Source organism: Erythrolamprus reginae, chromosome 1, assembly GCF_031021105.1.
Source record: "Erythrolamprus reginae isolate rEryReg1 chromosome 1, rEryReg1.hap1, whole genome shotgun sequence".
Taxonomy (NCBI): domain Eukaryota; kingdom Metazoa; phylum Chordata; class Lepidosauria; order Squamata; family Dipsadidae; genus Erythrolamprus; species Erythrolamprus reginae.
Window position 1 is genome coordinate 217,240,781 of NC_091950.1, and position 12,199 is coordinate 217,252,979.

Consider the following 12,199-nt stretch of genomic DNA (forward strand, 5'->3'; position numbering starts at 1 on the left):
GTTACTACTGTTGAGCAAGGTTTTTCTCTCCTAAATGTAGAATCTTACTTTGTTCACCATTGATTTTCATTTTGTTAGATTTCATTTCATTTTGATCAATTCTGTCAAGATCCTTCTGTATCTTTTGAACTACAAGAATGCTAAACATTTTGGAGATTCTTTTTTAAAGAATGCCACCTGGATAGGACAAGAAGAGTGCAGCTAACCAAGTTAATATGGCTGTACATAAGTCTATATTCCATAGATTTCAATTGAGAGTGCTCAATCACAAAACTGTCTTTTAGCCCAATCTAGCCCAATCTAGTCTATTTCATAAACCTTAACAATTTTATAAGAGTAGAAAACTTGCTGATTTCATTTTTATGATTTGAGCTATTCCACTCTTAAAAATCCACCACAAATACTTGCAAATGAGTAGAAGATTTGAAGCAAAGCCATGTTCCAAATACACAATATTTAAGATTAAGTTAGAGTCTCATCAATTTAAATCCCCCTTTTACTGCTGAACCTTACCAACTAATTCAGTTTCACAAGCAATTTCAGGCTAGAAAAGTCTAGATTGCGCAATGCATGATTCCTGACTGGACTTGCCTTAAAAGAGACAGAAGGATTCTGAAAGCAGAAATAAGAGTTAAAAAAGAGGAATGTCTCTAAAATACAATCTGCCTTCTACAGGAACAACTTGTCTTCCTGAGTTTCAATCATATGTTTTGTAAAGAGAAGGTACTGCATTTTTGCTATTTCCTTTTTAATGAAGTTTCTGCAATACTAAAGCAGATAGATGGGAAAATATGGCAGAAGACACCAGGGCTAATTTGGTAGCTCCAACGTATACATACAGTGTGGACTTTATATTAAAAGTCTCAATTTGAGCACTGTAAGCTTCCAATTTAATCAGCTTCAACCATTAAACTTTCAAATCATTATCATACCCATTGGTGCTACCCCTTGTTTTCTCCGAAGAACCATGAAGCATAGAAACATAGAAGACTGATGGCAGAAAAAGACCTCATGGTCCATCTAGTCTGCCCTTATACTATTTCCTGTTTTTTATTTTAGGATGGATATATCTTTATCCCAGGAACATTTAAATTCATTTGCTGTGGATTTACCAATCACGTCTGCTGGAAGTTTGTTCCAAGCATCTACTACTTTTTCAGTAAAATAATATTTTCTCACGTTGCTTTTGATCTTTCCCCCAACTAACTTCAGATTGTGCCCCCTTGGTTCTTATGTTCACTTTTGTTGTGGTTCCGTCTGAGGCCCCTCAGGGAACAGCTGATCTTCTGTCGGTTTCCAGCTCAGAGGAAGAGGCTGAGGAACAGGAGGTGCAGGCAGACGAGGAGGAGGAATCCCAGGCTGAAGAAGAGGGAGGACAGCCAGAGTTCCACCAGAGGGAGCTCTCCCGAGCAAGCAGCCTGGATTCCTTAGAGGAAAATGCACAAGCCATAATTGATCTGCGACAGAGAAGAGCTACTCAGAGAAGGAATCAATTGGCTAAGTACTTTCAGCATTAAAGAGGCAACAGCTGGGTTTGGGTGTGGTGCTCTTTGGAAAGGCTAAAAGGCAGACCCACCCTTCCTGGCTTGTGGAGTTTTATCTTTGAGAGTCTTGGGACCTGGCTGTGAACTTTGGCGTCTTGGAATCCTGGTTTGTGCCTTTGACTATTGAAACCTTGGGGTGGGTGTGCCAGCAAGAAGCTTGCTGTATTGTCTGGACATCAGGACTCTGCTGTAACGTATTATAGCCTGTCTGTTGGGAAGAACAGGTTTTCCTCTGTGTTTATTTTTTCCACCTATAAAATACTTTTGGCTTTTACCAGAGTGTCTGGCTGTTTTTTCCAGTTGGTGTTGAGGTCTGGGGGAACCCAGACAGAACAACTTTCCTATTAAAAAAACTTCCCCCCTGAACCTTATTTATCCCTTTAACATATTTAAATGTTTCGATCATGTCCCCTTTTTCCCTTCTGTCCTCCAGACCAGAGGTCCCCAACCGCCGGTCCGTGGACCGGCACTGGGCCGTTGGGGGTTTTCAGCCGGTCCGCGGCGCCAGGGCCCCCTCGGCCTTTCCGCACCACCAGCGGCGCTCCCCCCGCTAGCCAGCCAAGCCCCGCGCCCGCCGGAACCGGCTCCTCGCTCTCCCCCCGCCGCCCGCCGCGTTTGCAGGAGGTGGGGAGGGTCGGGCGGCCCGCCAAGGCCAGGAGGGACGCCGCTGCCCCCCCTTCCCTCTCTCCACCCGCCGCTGCGCCTCCTTGACGCCGAGAGGAAATGCCGGCAAAGGCTTTTCTCAGCGGAGGTCTTCAATGTCGGGGGCGCACGGGCGGTTGCACGCGCTCCCTATCTCCCTGCTAGCCCACTCGGAGTATTCAAAATAAGAAAAACCTTTGCCGGTGAAGGCTTTTCTTATTTTGAATATTCCGAGTGGGCTAGCAGGGAGATAGGGAGCGCGTGCAACCGCCTGTGCGCCCCCGACATTGAATATCACCTTCGCCAGCCCCACCTCTCCTGCAAACCCCCTTGCTGAGAGCCCGGGGTGAAAGTGCTCTCGCAAAGGTGAGGCGGGCAGGGCGTGCGCGCGTCACCGCTGAGAAGAACGGAGAACGAGAGTGAGTGAGAGCAACAGACAGCAAGATAGAGAGAAAGTGAGAAAGAGAGAGTGAGAGAAAGGGGGGAGAAAGAGATAGCAAGAGAGAGAACAAGAGAGAGAAAGAGCGTGAGAAAGAAAACAAGAAAGAGTGAGAGAGAGAAAGCAAAAGAGACAGAAAGAAAACAAGAGAGAGAAAGTGAGAAGAAGAGAGAGAAAGAGGGGGAGAGAGAGAGAAAGAGAGGGAGAGGGAGAAAGAGAGAGGGAGAGGGGGGAGAGATAGCAAGAGTGGGAGAGAGAGAAAGAGAGAGGGAAAGGGGGGGAGATAGCAAGAGAGGGAGAGAGAGAAAGAGAGAGGGAAAGGGGAGAGAGGGGGGAGAGAAAGAGAGAGGGAGAGAGAGAGGAGATAAAGGAAGAGGAGAGAGAGAAAGGAAGAGAAAGAAAGAAAGAGGGATAGAAAGAGAGAGAGAGTGAGAGATGCTCAGTGAGCCTTTCTTTGAAGTTGCCTTTCTTTCTTTCTTTCTTTCTTTCTCTTTCTTGCTTTCTTTCTTGCTCTTTTTCTTTCTCTCTTTTACCTTCCCTTCCTCTATTTCTTCTTTTCTTTCTCCTTCCTACCTTCTTCCCTTACTCTCCCCTTTCATAAGTTTCCTTGCTTCCTTCCTCTGTTCCTGTCCCTTCCCCCCTTCTTTCTTTCTTTCCTTCCTTCCTTTCCTCCCTCCATTTCTTGCTTTCCTTTTCCTTCCTCCCTTCTTTCCTCCCTCATTCCCTTCTTTCACTCCTTCCTCTCTTACTCTCCCCTTTCACACCTTTCCTTGCTTCCTTTGCACCCTTCTTCTGTTCCTGTCCCTTCCCTCTTTCCTTCCTTCCTTCCCACCCTCCGTCCATTCATTCACCCATTCCTCTCTTGATCGCCCCTTTTACGGCGCCGCTGACAGCTAGCTCCCCCCCCCCACCGGGCCATGGAAAACTGGTCTAGCTTAAAGCCGGTCCCTGGTGCAAAAAAGGTTGGGGACCTCTGCTCCAGACTATACAGATTGAGTTCATTAAGTCTTTACTGATAAGTTTTATGCTTAAGACCTTCCACCATTTTTGTTGCCCTTCTTTGGACCCATTCAATTTTATCAATAAAAACTGAACATAGTAGTATTCCAAAGGTGGTCCCACCAAGCACTCTATACAGCGGGATCACAATCTCCCTCTTTCTGCTTGTTATACCTCTAGCTATGTAGCCAAGCATTCTACTTGCTTTCCCTACCGCCTGACTGCACTGTTCAACCATTTTGAGACTGTCAGAAATCACTACCCCTAAATCCTTCTCTTCTGAAGTTTTTGCTAACACAGAACTACCAATACAATACTCAGATTGAGGATTCCTTTTCCCCAAGTGCATTATTTTACATTTGGAAATATTAAACAGCATTTTCCATTGGTTTGACCACTTTTCTAGTAAAGCTAGAAATTAAACAGATGACCACCCTCCGAGATGCTGCTGCCCATGTCAGCTCACTTTCTGCAGATGTTTTCATATGAATCCATTATATCAAAAGGAATATTGCAATGTGATCTGCGTGGAGCTGCCCTTGGTTTTCAAATACCTGGAAACAGCTACTGGTCTCAAAAGTATGGTCCATAAGAAAGAATAATAGTAAGCCTATTTCTCATCACTGGCTATAACTTATGTCATACAACCTGCAAGTTTCAAGCCATGCAGCCCAGTAGTGGTTCTAAAACCCTTTACTACCAGTTCATGTGCATGCGCAGAAGTGTCTTAGGTGGGTGGGTGGAGACTCCTGGCTATAGGTTCTTAGAACCAGGCTGAACCAGGAACAACCCACCGCTGATGCAGCCTGATTATTTGAGGGACTGCCTCTCCTATAATTTTTCTTCTCCCATAAAATCTGACAGAGAGCATAGTAGAACTCACAGATCCATTTTGCTCCCACCCTGATGATGGTCCAGAAGGTGCTGAAAAATTGGCAATTTTCCCAGACCTAGGAGTAGAGTGGCTGGTGAGCCCTATAACATTTTGTTCTGTTTCTATGGCTTTCCTTTTTTCTGAGGCATATCTATTTGTCCTGCAATATGGGTGACTGAAATATGCTGATTTAAGATAAACCTACAATATGTGTACAATGGTGGAAGTGTTCCTCTTTAATCGTAAAACATTCTAGTAAAACCTCCAGTTCACAGAAAAAACACAACTGATAATTAATTTATATCTATTATAAATTATTAGGGTACCAAGAAAGATTTGCTATTTGTCAATTATTTCCTTGTTACCATTTGTTCAGGCATATTTTACTGAGATACACACAAAGATTTTCATTTTCTATGGGAATCCAACAGTCAAAGGAAGCACAAACAAGAGCTCATGTTTATTCTTAAAAGGACTGAAAATGAGTGCTAAAATATTGATTATAAATACTATTTGTCCCTGTAATCATGAACTTTAAGTCAACATTATTGAGCTATCAAGAATTATTTGATGTTTGTACAAATGTCTGTCTTCAAAATACTGACTTGTAAATAGGCACTCTATACAACAGGGTTTATGCTTAATGAAAAAAAGTATCCATGGGACCTTCCTTTTAACTTTTTAATTTTGCATCTACTCTTTGTAGATAACTTCCCACAATTCATAGTGCTATTTGTTGTAAAAGTTCTCTTAAAGAATAAATAAATAAAACACTAAGACACAGAGAAAGTAACATTATCACCCTAGTATGTAAGTATTGAAATAGTTTTTCACAATATGGGATCTATTGTACAAGTTTTTTGTTTTTAGGTTTTTCATCTGTTACAAACATACCATAATTATGTTTGGCCAGAAAGAATGTTGAAATATTTGTCGCACTTCATTCATTTCCCTTAGCTTGATCTCAGTGTTTAAATTATCTCAGTCAATAATTTCTTGGAATGGAAAGTACTGAATACTGCTCCAGTACGATAGTCCAAATCAAAACTGGGTCAGCCAGTTTATATTGTTTTGTATTGTTTAAATATTTAATAAATAAATAAGACTCGTCCTTTCATGCACCAAGCCTTCCATCCAACATTTAAAAATAACACAGAGAAGCATTAAATAACTTTAAATAAACAACTGAAGAAACTTGTTACTTGTAATGGAAAATAGCCTATAAAAAACTAGAAACATATCTAGACACAAACTTTTTCTGAGAAGTAGTCCTCTGAATAACTAAAAGGCACCATTGAAAGAGGTTTGACTAGAAATCTTGGCAAATGAGAAGCCATAACCTGTTAGGCATTATACATCTAATGCTTCTAGGTTTGCCAAAAAACTCCACCAAAATGGAACTATTTCTCATACATCAAAAACAAAAGAATAAAACTTTCAAAAATATGACTTCCAAACATATTTAATTTCTGCATAAAATCATAATCTTAGGACCCTGAAACCCAGAAAATTCAATACAGGAAGCAGAAAGAGTCAAATGCTAGGCAAAAAAATAACCCTCCTGCTCATTTATCAAAATCCAACTAGCATTACAAGCCCAGAAGACCTCTCCCTCTGTGTGTGTGTGTGTGTGTGTGTGTGTGTGTGTGACAGAGAGAGAGAGGGTGGGAGAGTAAGAGTGTGTGTTATTTTCTAACAATGCAGCAGACCAGTCACCTGCTTTCAAGTCTGCTGCATGACTGAAGAAGATCAAAAGACAGAGTGAGTGGATTGCTATGCTCAGGTCAAAAATGAGGCCATAGTCTGGCAAAGTAACTGTAGTCTTCATGCCCTCTTGCATGCAGATGTCCTCTCCCTTGCTTGCTTTTTGTTAACTGTACAGTTTTGTTGGGTTGTCCAAATTGGCAAAGTAGTGCTTTCCTTTTTTTCCTTATAACTTACAAAGACAATGTTTGCCAAACTATATATCAGAAAAAAGATCTATAATGATTCATCATTATGTTCAAATAGAAGCCATGAATGGTCCTTTCTAGTTTTCTTTCCATACGAGGGAAAGCTCTTTCATGTTTTAAAAGTTTATAAGAATCAAGGGGAGGAGGTCTCTCTTTCCCTGGAAAACACTATAGCTCCAAAGAAGCTTTCTCTTATACAAACCGTATACCACTTTGGGCATTACAGTAGTGTACTGGATATATAGATGGGGGGAAATCTGCTTGGTAAAGTACCTCTTCTTCAGTTTGACTGGGTGCAATGTGCAGTTAATAGCTGCATTTGGTCTCTATTTGCAGTCCCCAAAACTGCACTTCCAAAGAAAATGTTTGCTTTTTTTTCTATGGATTTTCTGTTTGATGGGTTCCCCCACCCCCAGAATTAAGGATAAGAATGGGAGCAATATGCCCTCAAAAACATCATTTTCATTCTAACCCCTGGTAATTTTGGGGGTAGGGAGAAAGCATTGGAGACACCTGCCTACTCTAATTTATCAACAGAACTGGCGGCCAGTTTGTTTGCATATATCAAAATTAAAAACCACCACTTGCCTCCTCCATCAAATAATTCTGAGGATGTTACACAATTATATAAATTTAATAAACTATATCTTTATAATGCACATTTGTTCCTTTCTTGCAAATAGCAAGTAGGAGCAAAAGCACCATCTGCAATATTTCCACTCACCATGATGACTTATCACTTGCCCCGTGGCCTCTATGGTGACGTTTTGAAGGTAGTTGTGACAGCGTTCCTTGTGTTCCTCCAAAGAACTGCGCTGTTTGTAGCTTCGTCCACAGTAGTTACATTTATGAGGTTTACCTACTGTTGGGGGAAAAAGTATTTTGTTATGTTGAATCAATATTGCTGACACCATTACCAATGGTCACTTGATATTATAACTAGTGTTGGGCGAACCGAACTTGCACAATTCGGGTCTGTACCGAATTTTGCAATGTTCGGTATGCCGGACCTGACCCCGATTGGTTTTTTTAATCCATGCCGAAGTTCAGGGTTCGCCGCCGCCCAGGAGGAGAGTGGGGAATCCCATCGTGGCATTCCCCACCTCCTTTTGTTTGCCGTGCTGCAAGCAAAAGGAACTGGGAAACTCCATGATGGAATTCCGGGGGCAGAGTTTTGACATCATGTATACTTCTTCCTCACCTCCCTTTACTAGCTTAAAAGAGAGCCCAGAAACGTAGCTAATTCTATAGTGCAATTGTTAGCGCTCTTGACTTTGAATCTGCCGATCGGGGTTCAAATCCTGGTGGAACCACCTTTTTTTTAAAAAAAAATTAATTTTATTTTTTAATTTATTATTATTAGTAGTATTATTAATATCATCATCATCATCATCATCATCATCATCATCATCATCATCATCATGCTTCTTTATATAATAAAAGGAGTTTGGGTCCTTTTAATCCCTTCTTAGTGGGAAAAAAAGAAAGCATTTAAAAGACCCTCCAGCTCTTGGGGGCAAAAGGGAACCTTCCCGATGTGCCCATGGAAATAATTAATAAATAATGATGATGATGACGACGACAATACTACTACTACCACTACTACTACTACTACTACTACTAATAATAATAAATAAATAAATAAAAATTTATTAAAAAAAATTAAAAGGTGGTTCCTCCGGGATTTGAACCCCGGTCGGCAGATTCAATGTCAAGAGAGCTAACAATTGCACTATGGAATTAGCTATGTTTCTGGGCTCTCTTTTAAGCTAGTAAAGGGAGGTCCTTTCAGTCCTTTCCTTAATATTGATAAGCAAAGCTTATTGGGGCACTTTTCTCAGGCAAATGGGTTTGTGGTGGCTATTGTTTGCAAAATTGAAATTGGAGATGCAGAGGTTTCTCTATGATGGGATCATATAACTGCTGCTGCAAAAAAATAAAAATAAATATACCATGCAGTAAAATATCCCCTACAAGCCTGGTTAGATTTTTTTAAAATTAAAATTTCATTTTTTATTTCAAATTGAAAGAATAGACTGAAATAGTAAAACAGGAGGGGTTTCAAACCCCGATCGGCAGATTCAAAGTCAAGAGAGCTAACAATTGCGCAATAGAATTAGCTACTTTTCTGGGCTCTCTTTTAAGCTAGTAAAGGGGGGTCCTTTCAACAAAAGGAGCTGGGAAATCCCACAATTTCGACGTCATGGAGTGTTCGGGGTTCGGTTCGGTTTCAGGTTCTGGGTTCTGGGACGTCACCCGAATTTTTTGTAAAGTCCGCACGAATCCGCCAAACCCGAATTTTGTTGGGTTCGCCCATCACTAATTATAACTAAAAACAAACATATAAACCTATTGTTTTCTGTTATACTTAACCATTTACCTTTTCTTTACTTCACTGCATTGCTTCTACAAAACTTATGCATATAGATCTGAAAATACTGTGTTCAGATTATTTCTAAAATGGATTGCATTCATGCAGGTAGACCGAGTGTTGTCAAATCATGCAGGTTAAACACATTCCCCCCCCCCCCATCAAAATGGAGAAGAGTTTGAGATTTCAATATACTTTAGACAAGAAAGACCTCCTGGATGGATAATATTTTTTAAATATAAAGGAATAGTCCAAGCAAAAAACGCGTTTCTAATGCTTGTGCCAAACAAAGTAGAAATAGAAATGAATGCCATTAAATATAGGTCTATGATGATATCCTAGTATTCTTAAGCTTCAGATATAAACAGTTTGCAAAAGCATCATAATCAAATGTATAGCAAAGCAGTATTATTTGTGTGTGTGATCTATCTAGGATAGTCTAAGATAGCTGGGCTGACTATCAGCTTGCTCTAAGTACTTGTTATCTAGGGATATTCATCTCTTTGTATTCTAAGTGCAAACAACAAGATAATGGTATAAAGTTTAAAACTAATTTTAACATAACTAATGCTTTGGAGGGATGTAATCAAATACTGAATTCAGTATTCCAATACTACCAAAACTGAATGCAGTATTCCAAGTGTGGCCTTACCAAGGCCTTATATACAACTTTATAAGGCCTTGGTAAGGCCACACTTGGAATACTGCATTCAGTTTTGGTCAGCACGATGCAAAAATGATGTTGAGACTCTAGAAAGAGTGCAGAGAAGAGCAACAAAGATGATTAGGGGACTGGAGGCTAAAACATATAAAGAACAATTGCAGGAACTGGGCATGGCTATTTTAATGAAAAGAAGGAACAGGGTAGACATGATAGCAGTGTTCCAATATCTCAGGGGTTGTCACAAAGAAGAAAGAGTCAACTTATTCTCCAAAGCACCTGAGGGTAGAACAAAAAGCAAGGGTAGAAACTAAACAAGGAGAGAAGTAATTTAGAACTAAGTAGACATTTCCTGACAATTAGAACAGTTAATCAGTGGAACAATTTGCCTCTAGAAGTTGTGAATCCTTCAACACTGGAAGTTTTTAAGAAGATGTTGGATAACCATTTGATTGAAGTAGTGTAGGGTTTCCTGCCTAAGCAGGGGGTTGGACTAGAAGATGGAACAAGGGATCGCTATTAAGCAACGATCTCTCCTTCCCCTGAAACAGCTAGCTCTGTGGCTCCCGCCATATCTGCCTCTCCCCAGCAGCACCGGGATATTCCGACCCTCTACCACCTCAGAGATAGGTGCCCTCTCCTCTCCTGCCTCTCCATCGCTAGGTGGGCCAAATGTATCATTCATACCAATCCCATTCACCTCATACCATCCCACCCATTCTACCCACCCAACTCACCCCAATCATTCATTCCATACATATTACTCCATCCACCCCAATTATCCATCAATTAAAACCCCCCAATAATTTAGTTAAAAAGTTAAATTAAATTAATAATTTAAAAACCCACTAATGAGGTAAAAATATATAAAAGGTAGGGAAAAATACAATTGAGAAGCAATTCTTTAAAGAAATTAGCAGCAAAATGGCTCCAGACTCTAAGTCGGCTGAGTTCCAGAAAGTCAGAATCAAAGTCAGTAAGAGTATCCAAGTCACTGAGTATGGTGATCTCTTTGGTGCCGGCTGCTGCCACCGGCCAGCACTCCTCATTGCCTCGAGCTCCTCTGTCTCTGCAACAACTCCAGTTCTCGACAGATGTTCCAGTCACCCTCCGGTATCTGTTGTTCTTATGGGGCGACATCTCTGGCCCTCCACGTTCTCTGAGGACTCGCATGATCTCTGGGTAGCTTCCAAACAGCCTCCGCTAAGCCTCAGCATGACCCGTTGGCACTCCTCTCCTCCAACGACCTTCTCCTTCTTGAGAACGATCAGTCAGTTCGGCCTCTCACACCGGCTCTCCTCCGACAGTCCTTCCGATGTCAGGGCACACCCCACCATTCGGTGCCCCAGCATCCCAGGTCCGTCTGGTCCGGCGGTCCCTCGGTCTCTTAGTTTCCAATCTGTACAATATCTCTCTCTCTCTCTCTGTGCGCTCTCTCAGTGCGGCAGGCGGCTCAACTTTCAGTAACAGCCACCATTTTCCGAGCCTCAGCTGATCAGCTCCCAGCATCTCCGCAGCGAAAATCAATCCAAAAAGGCCCTGGGGTAAAACTGCAGCAAATTTTCTGAGGCAGGGGCCTCTCACCTCTCTGGAGCTGCCAAAAGCTGCTGGGCCAAGTCAGCTTTTCCCCTCAGTTTTATGATCTTCCACCATAGTCCAGCAGAGCAGCAATCTCCTCCCTCCTTCCTGCTACCCCACTGGAACCAGAACAACCAGTGCAGTCCGCGGAGTGATGGTGAGATGTGGGCATTTCTTGGAAGGCCCAAGACTGCTTGCACGGCTACATTTTGGGCAAGTTTAAGTTTCCAAATACTCTTCAAAGGTAGCCCCATGTAGAGAGCATTGCAGTAGTCTAACCTCGAGGTGATAAGGGCATGATTGACCTTGAGCAAAGACTCCCTGTCCAAATAGGGCTGCAACTGCTGCACCAGGCAAACCCGGGTAAACGCTCCCCTTGCCACAGTTCCAGAGTTAGCTGTGGATCGAGGAGGACGCCCAAGTTGCGAACCCTCTCTGAGGGGGTCAATAGTTCCCCCCACCCAGGGTGATGGGTTGACAGATAGATGTGTCCTTGGGAGGCAGTACCCACAGCAACTCCGTCTTGTCTGGATTGAATCTCAGCCTGTTGGCACCTATCCAGACCCTGACAGCCTCCAGACACCGGCACATTACTTCCACTGCTTCGGTGAGTGGACATGGGGTGGAGATGTACAGTTGAGTGTCATCAGAGTACTGGTGGTAACTCACCCCATGCCCTTGGATGATCTCACCCAGTGGTTTCATGTAGAAAGCCGCTGAAAGGTCAAGAAGCACCAGGACAGAGGATAAACCCCTGTCCCGGGCCTGCCAGAAATCATCCATCACTGCGACCAAAGCAGTTTTCGTGCTGTAGCTGGGTCTGAATCCTGACTGCCGAGGACCTAGATAATCGGATTAATCTTTCTGGAATGATATTTCTTTCATTATCTGCAATCCTGTGCTCAAGATTGCACCTTGACCTTTATTTATGCATATCCTTTCAGTCAATTATTTCAAAAATTTTTATAAACATATCTATTTGTTTATAAACAAATCCTCTTTTTAATGTTAAAGATATTTATCTATCAAGGTAGAACATTAATGTTCTACATTAAATGTTCTACATTAAAACAAATAATGTAAACATATTTGATAATGAATAAATCAACACATGCTTTTAGTTAAATATACATTTATTT

At 41.9% G+C, this 12,199-nt stretch overlaps 1 protein-coding gene across 12 annotated transcripts in view; it reads right to left on the reverse strand.

Annotated features, from left to right (window-relative positions):
• The window catches only part of IKZF2 (IKAROS family zinc finger 2), a 270,987-nt gene that overhangs the window by 139,026 nt on the left and 119,762 nt on the right, over nucleotides 1–12,199 (reverse strand). For 11 of the 12 annotated variants that reach the window (XM_070732188.1, XM_070732190.1, XM_070732182.1 and 8 more), the window contains one exon: nucleotides 7,175–7,312. In XM_070732188.1, coding sequence (XP_070588289.1) covers nucleotides 7,175–7,312 — 138 coding nt within the window. The remainder of the gene's footprint in view (nucleotides 1–7,174; nucleotides 7,313–12,199) is intronic. The other variant, XM_070732183.1, reaches the window with a different exon arrangement.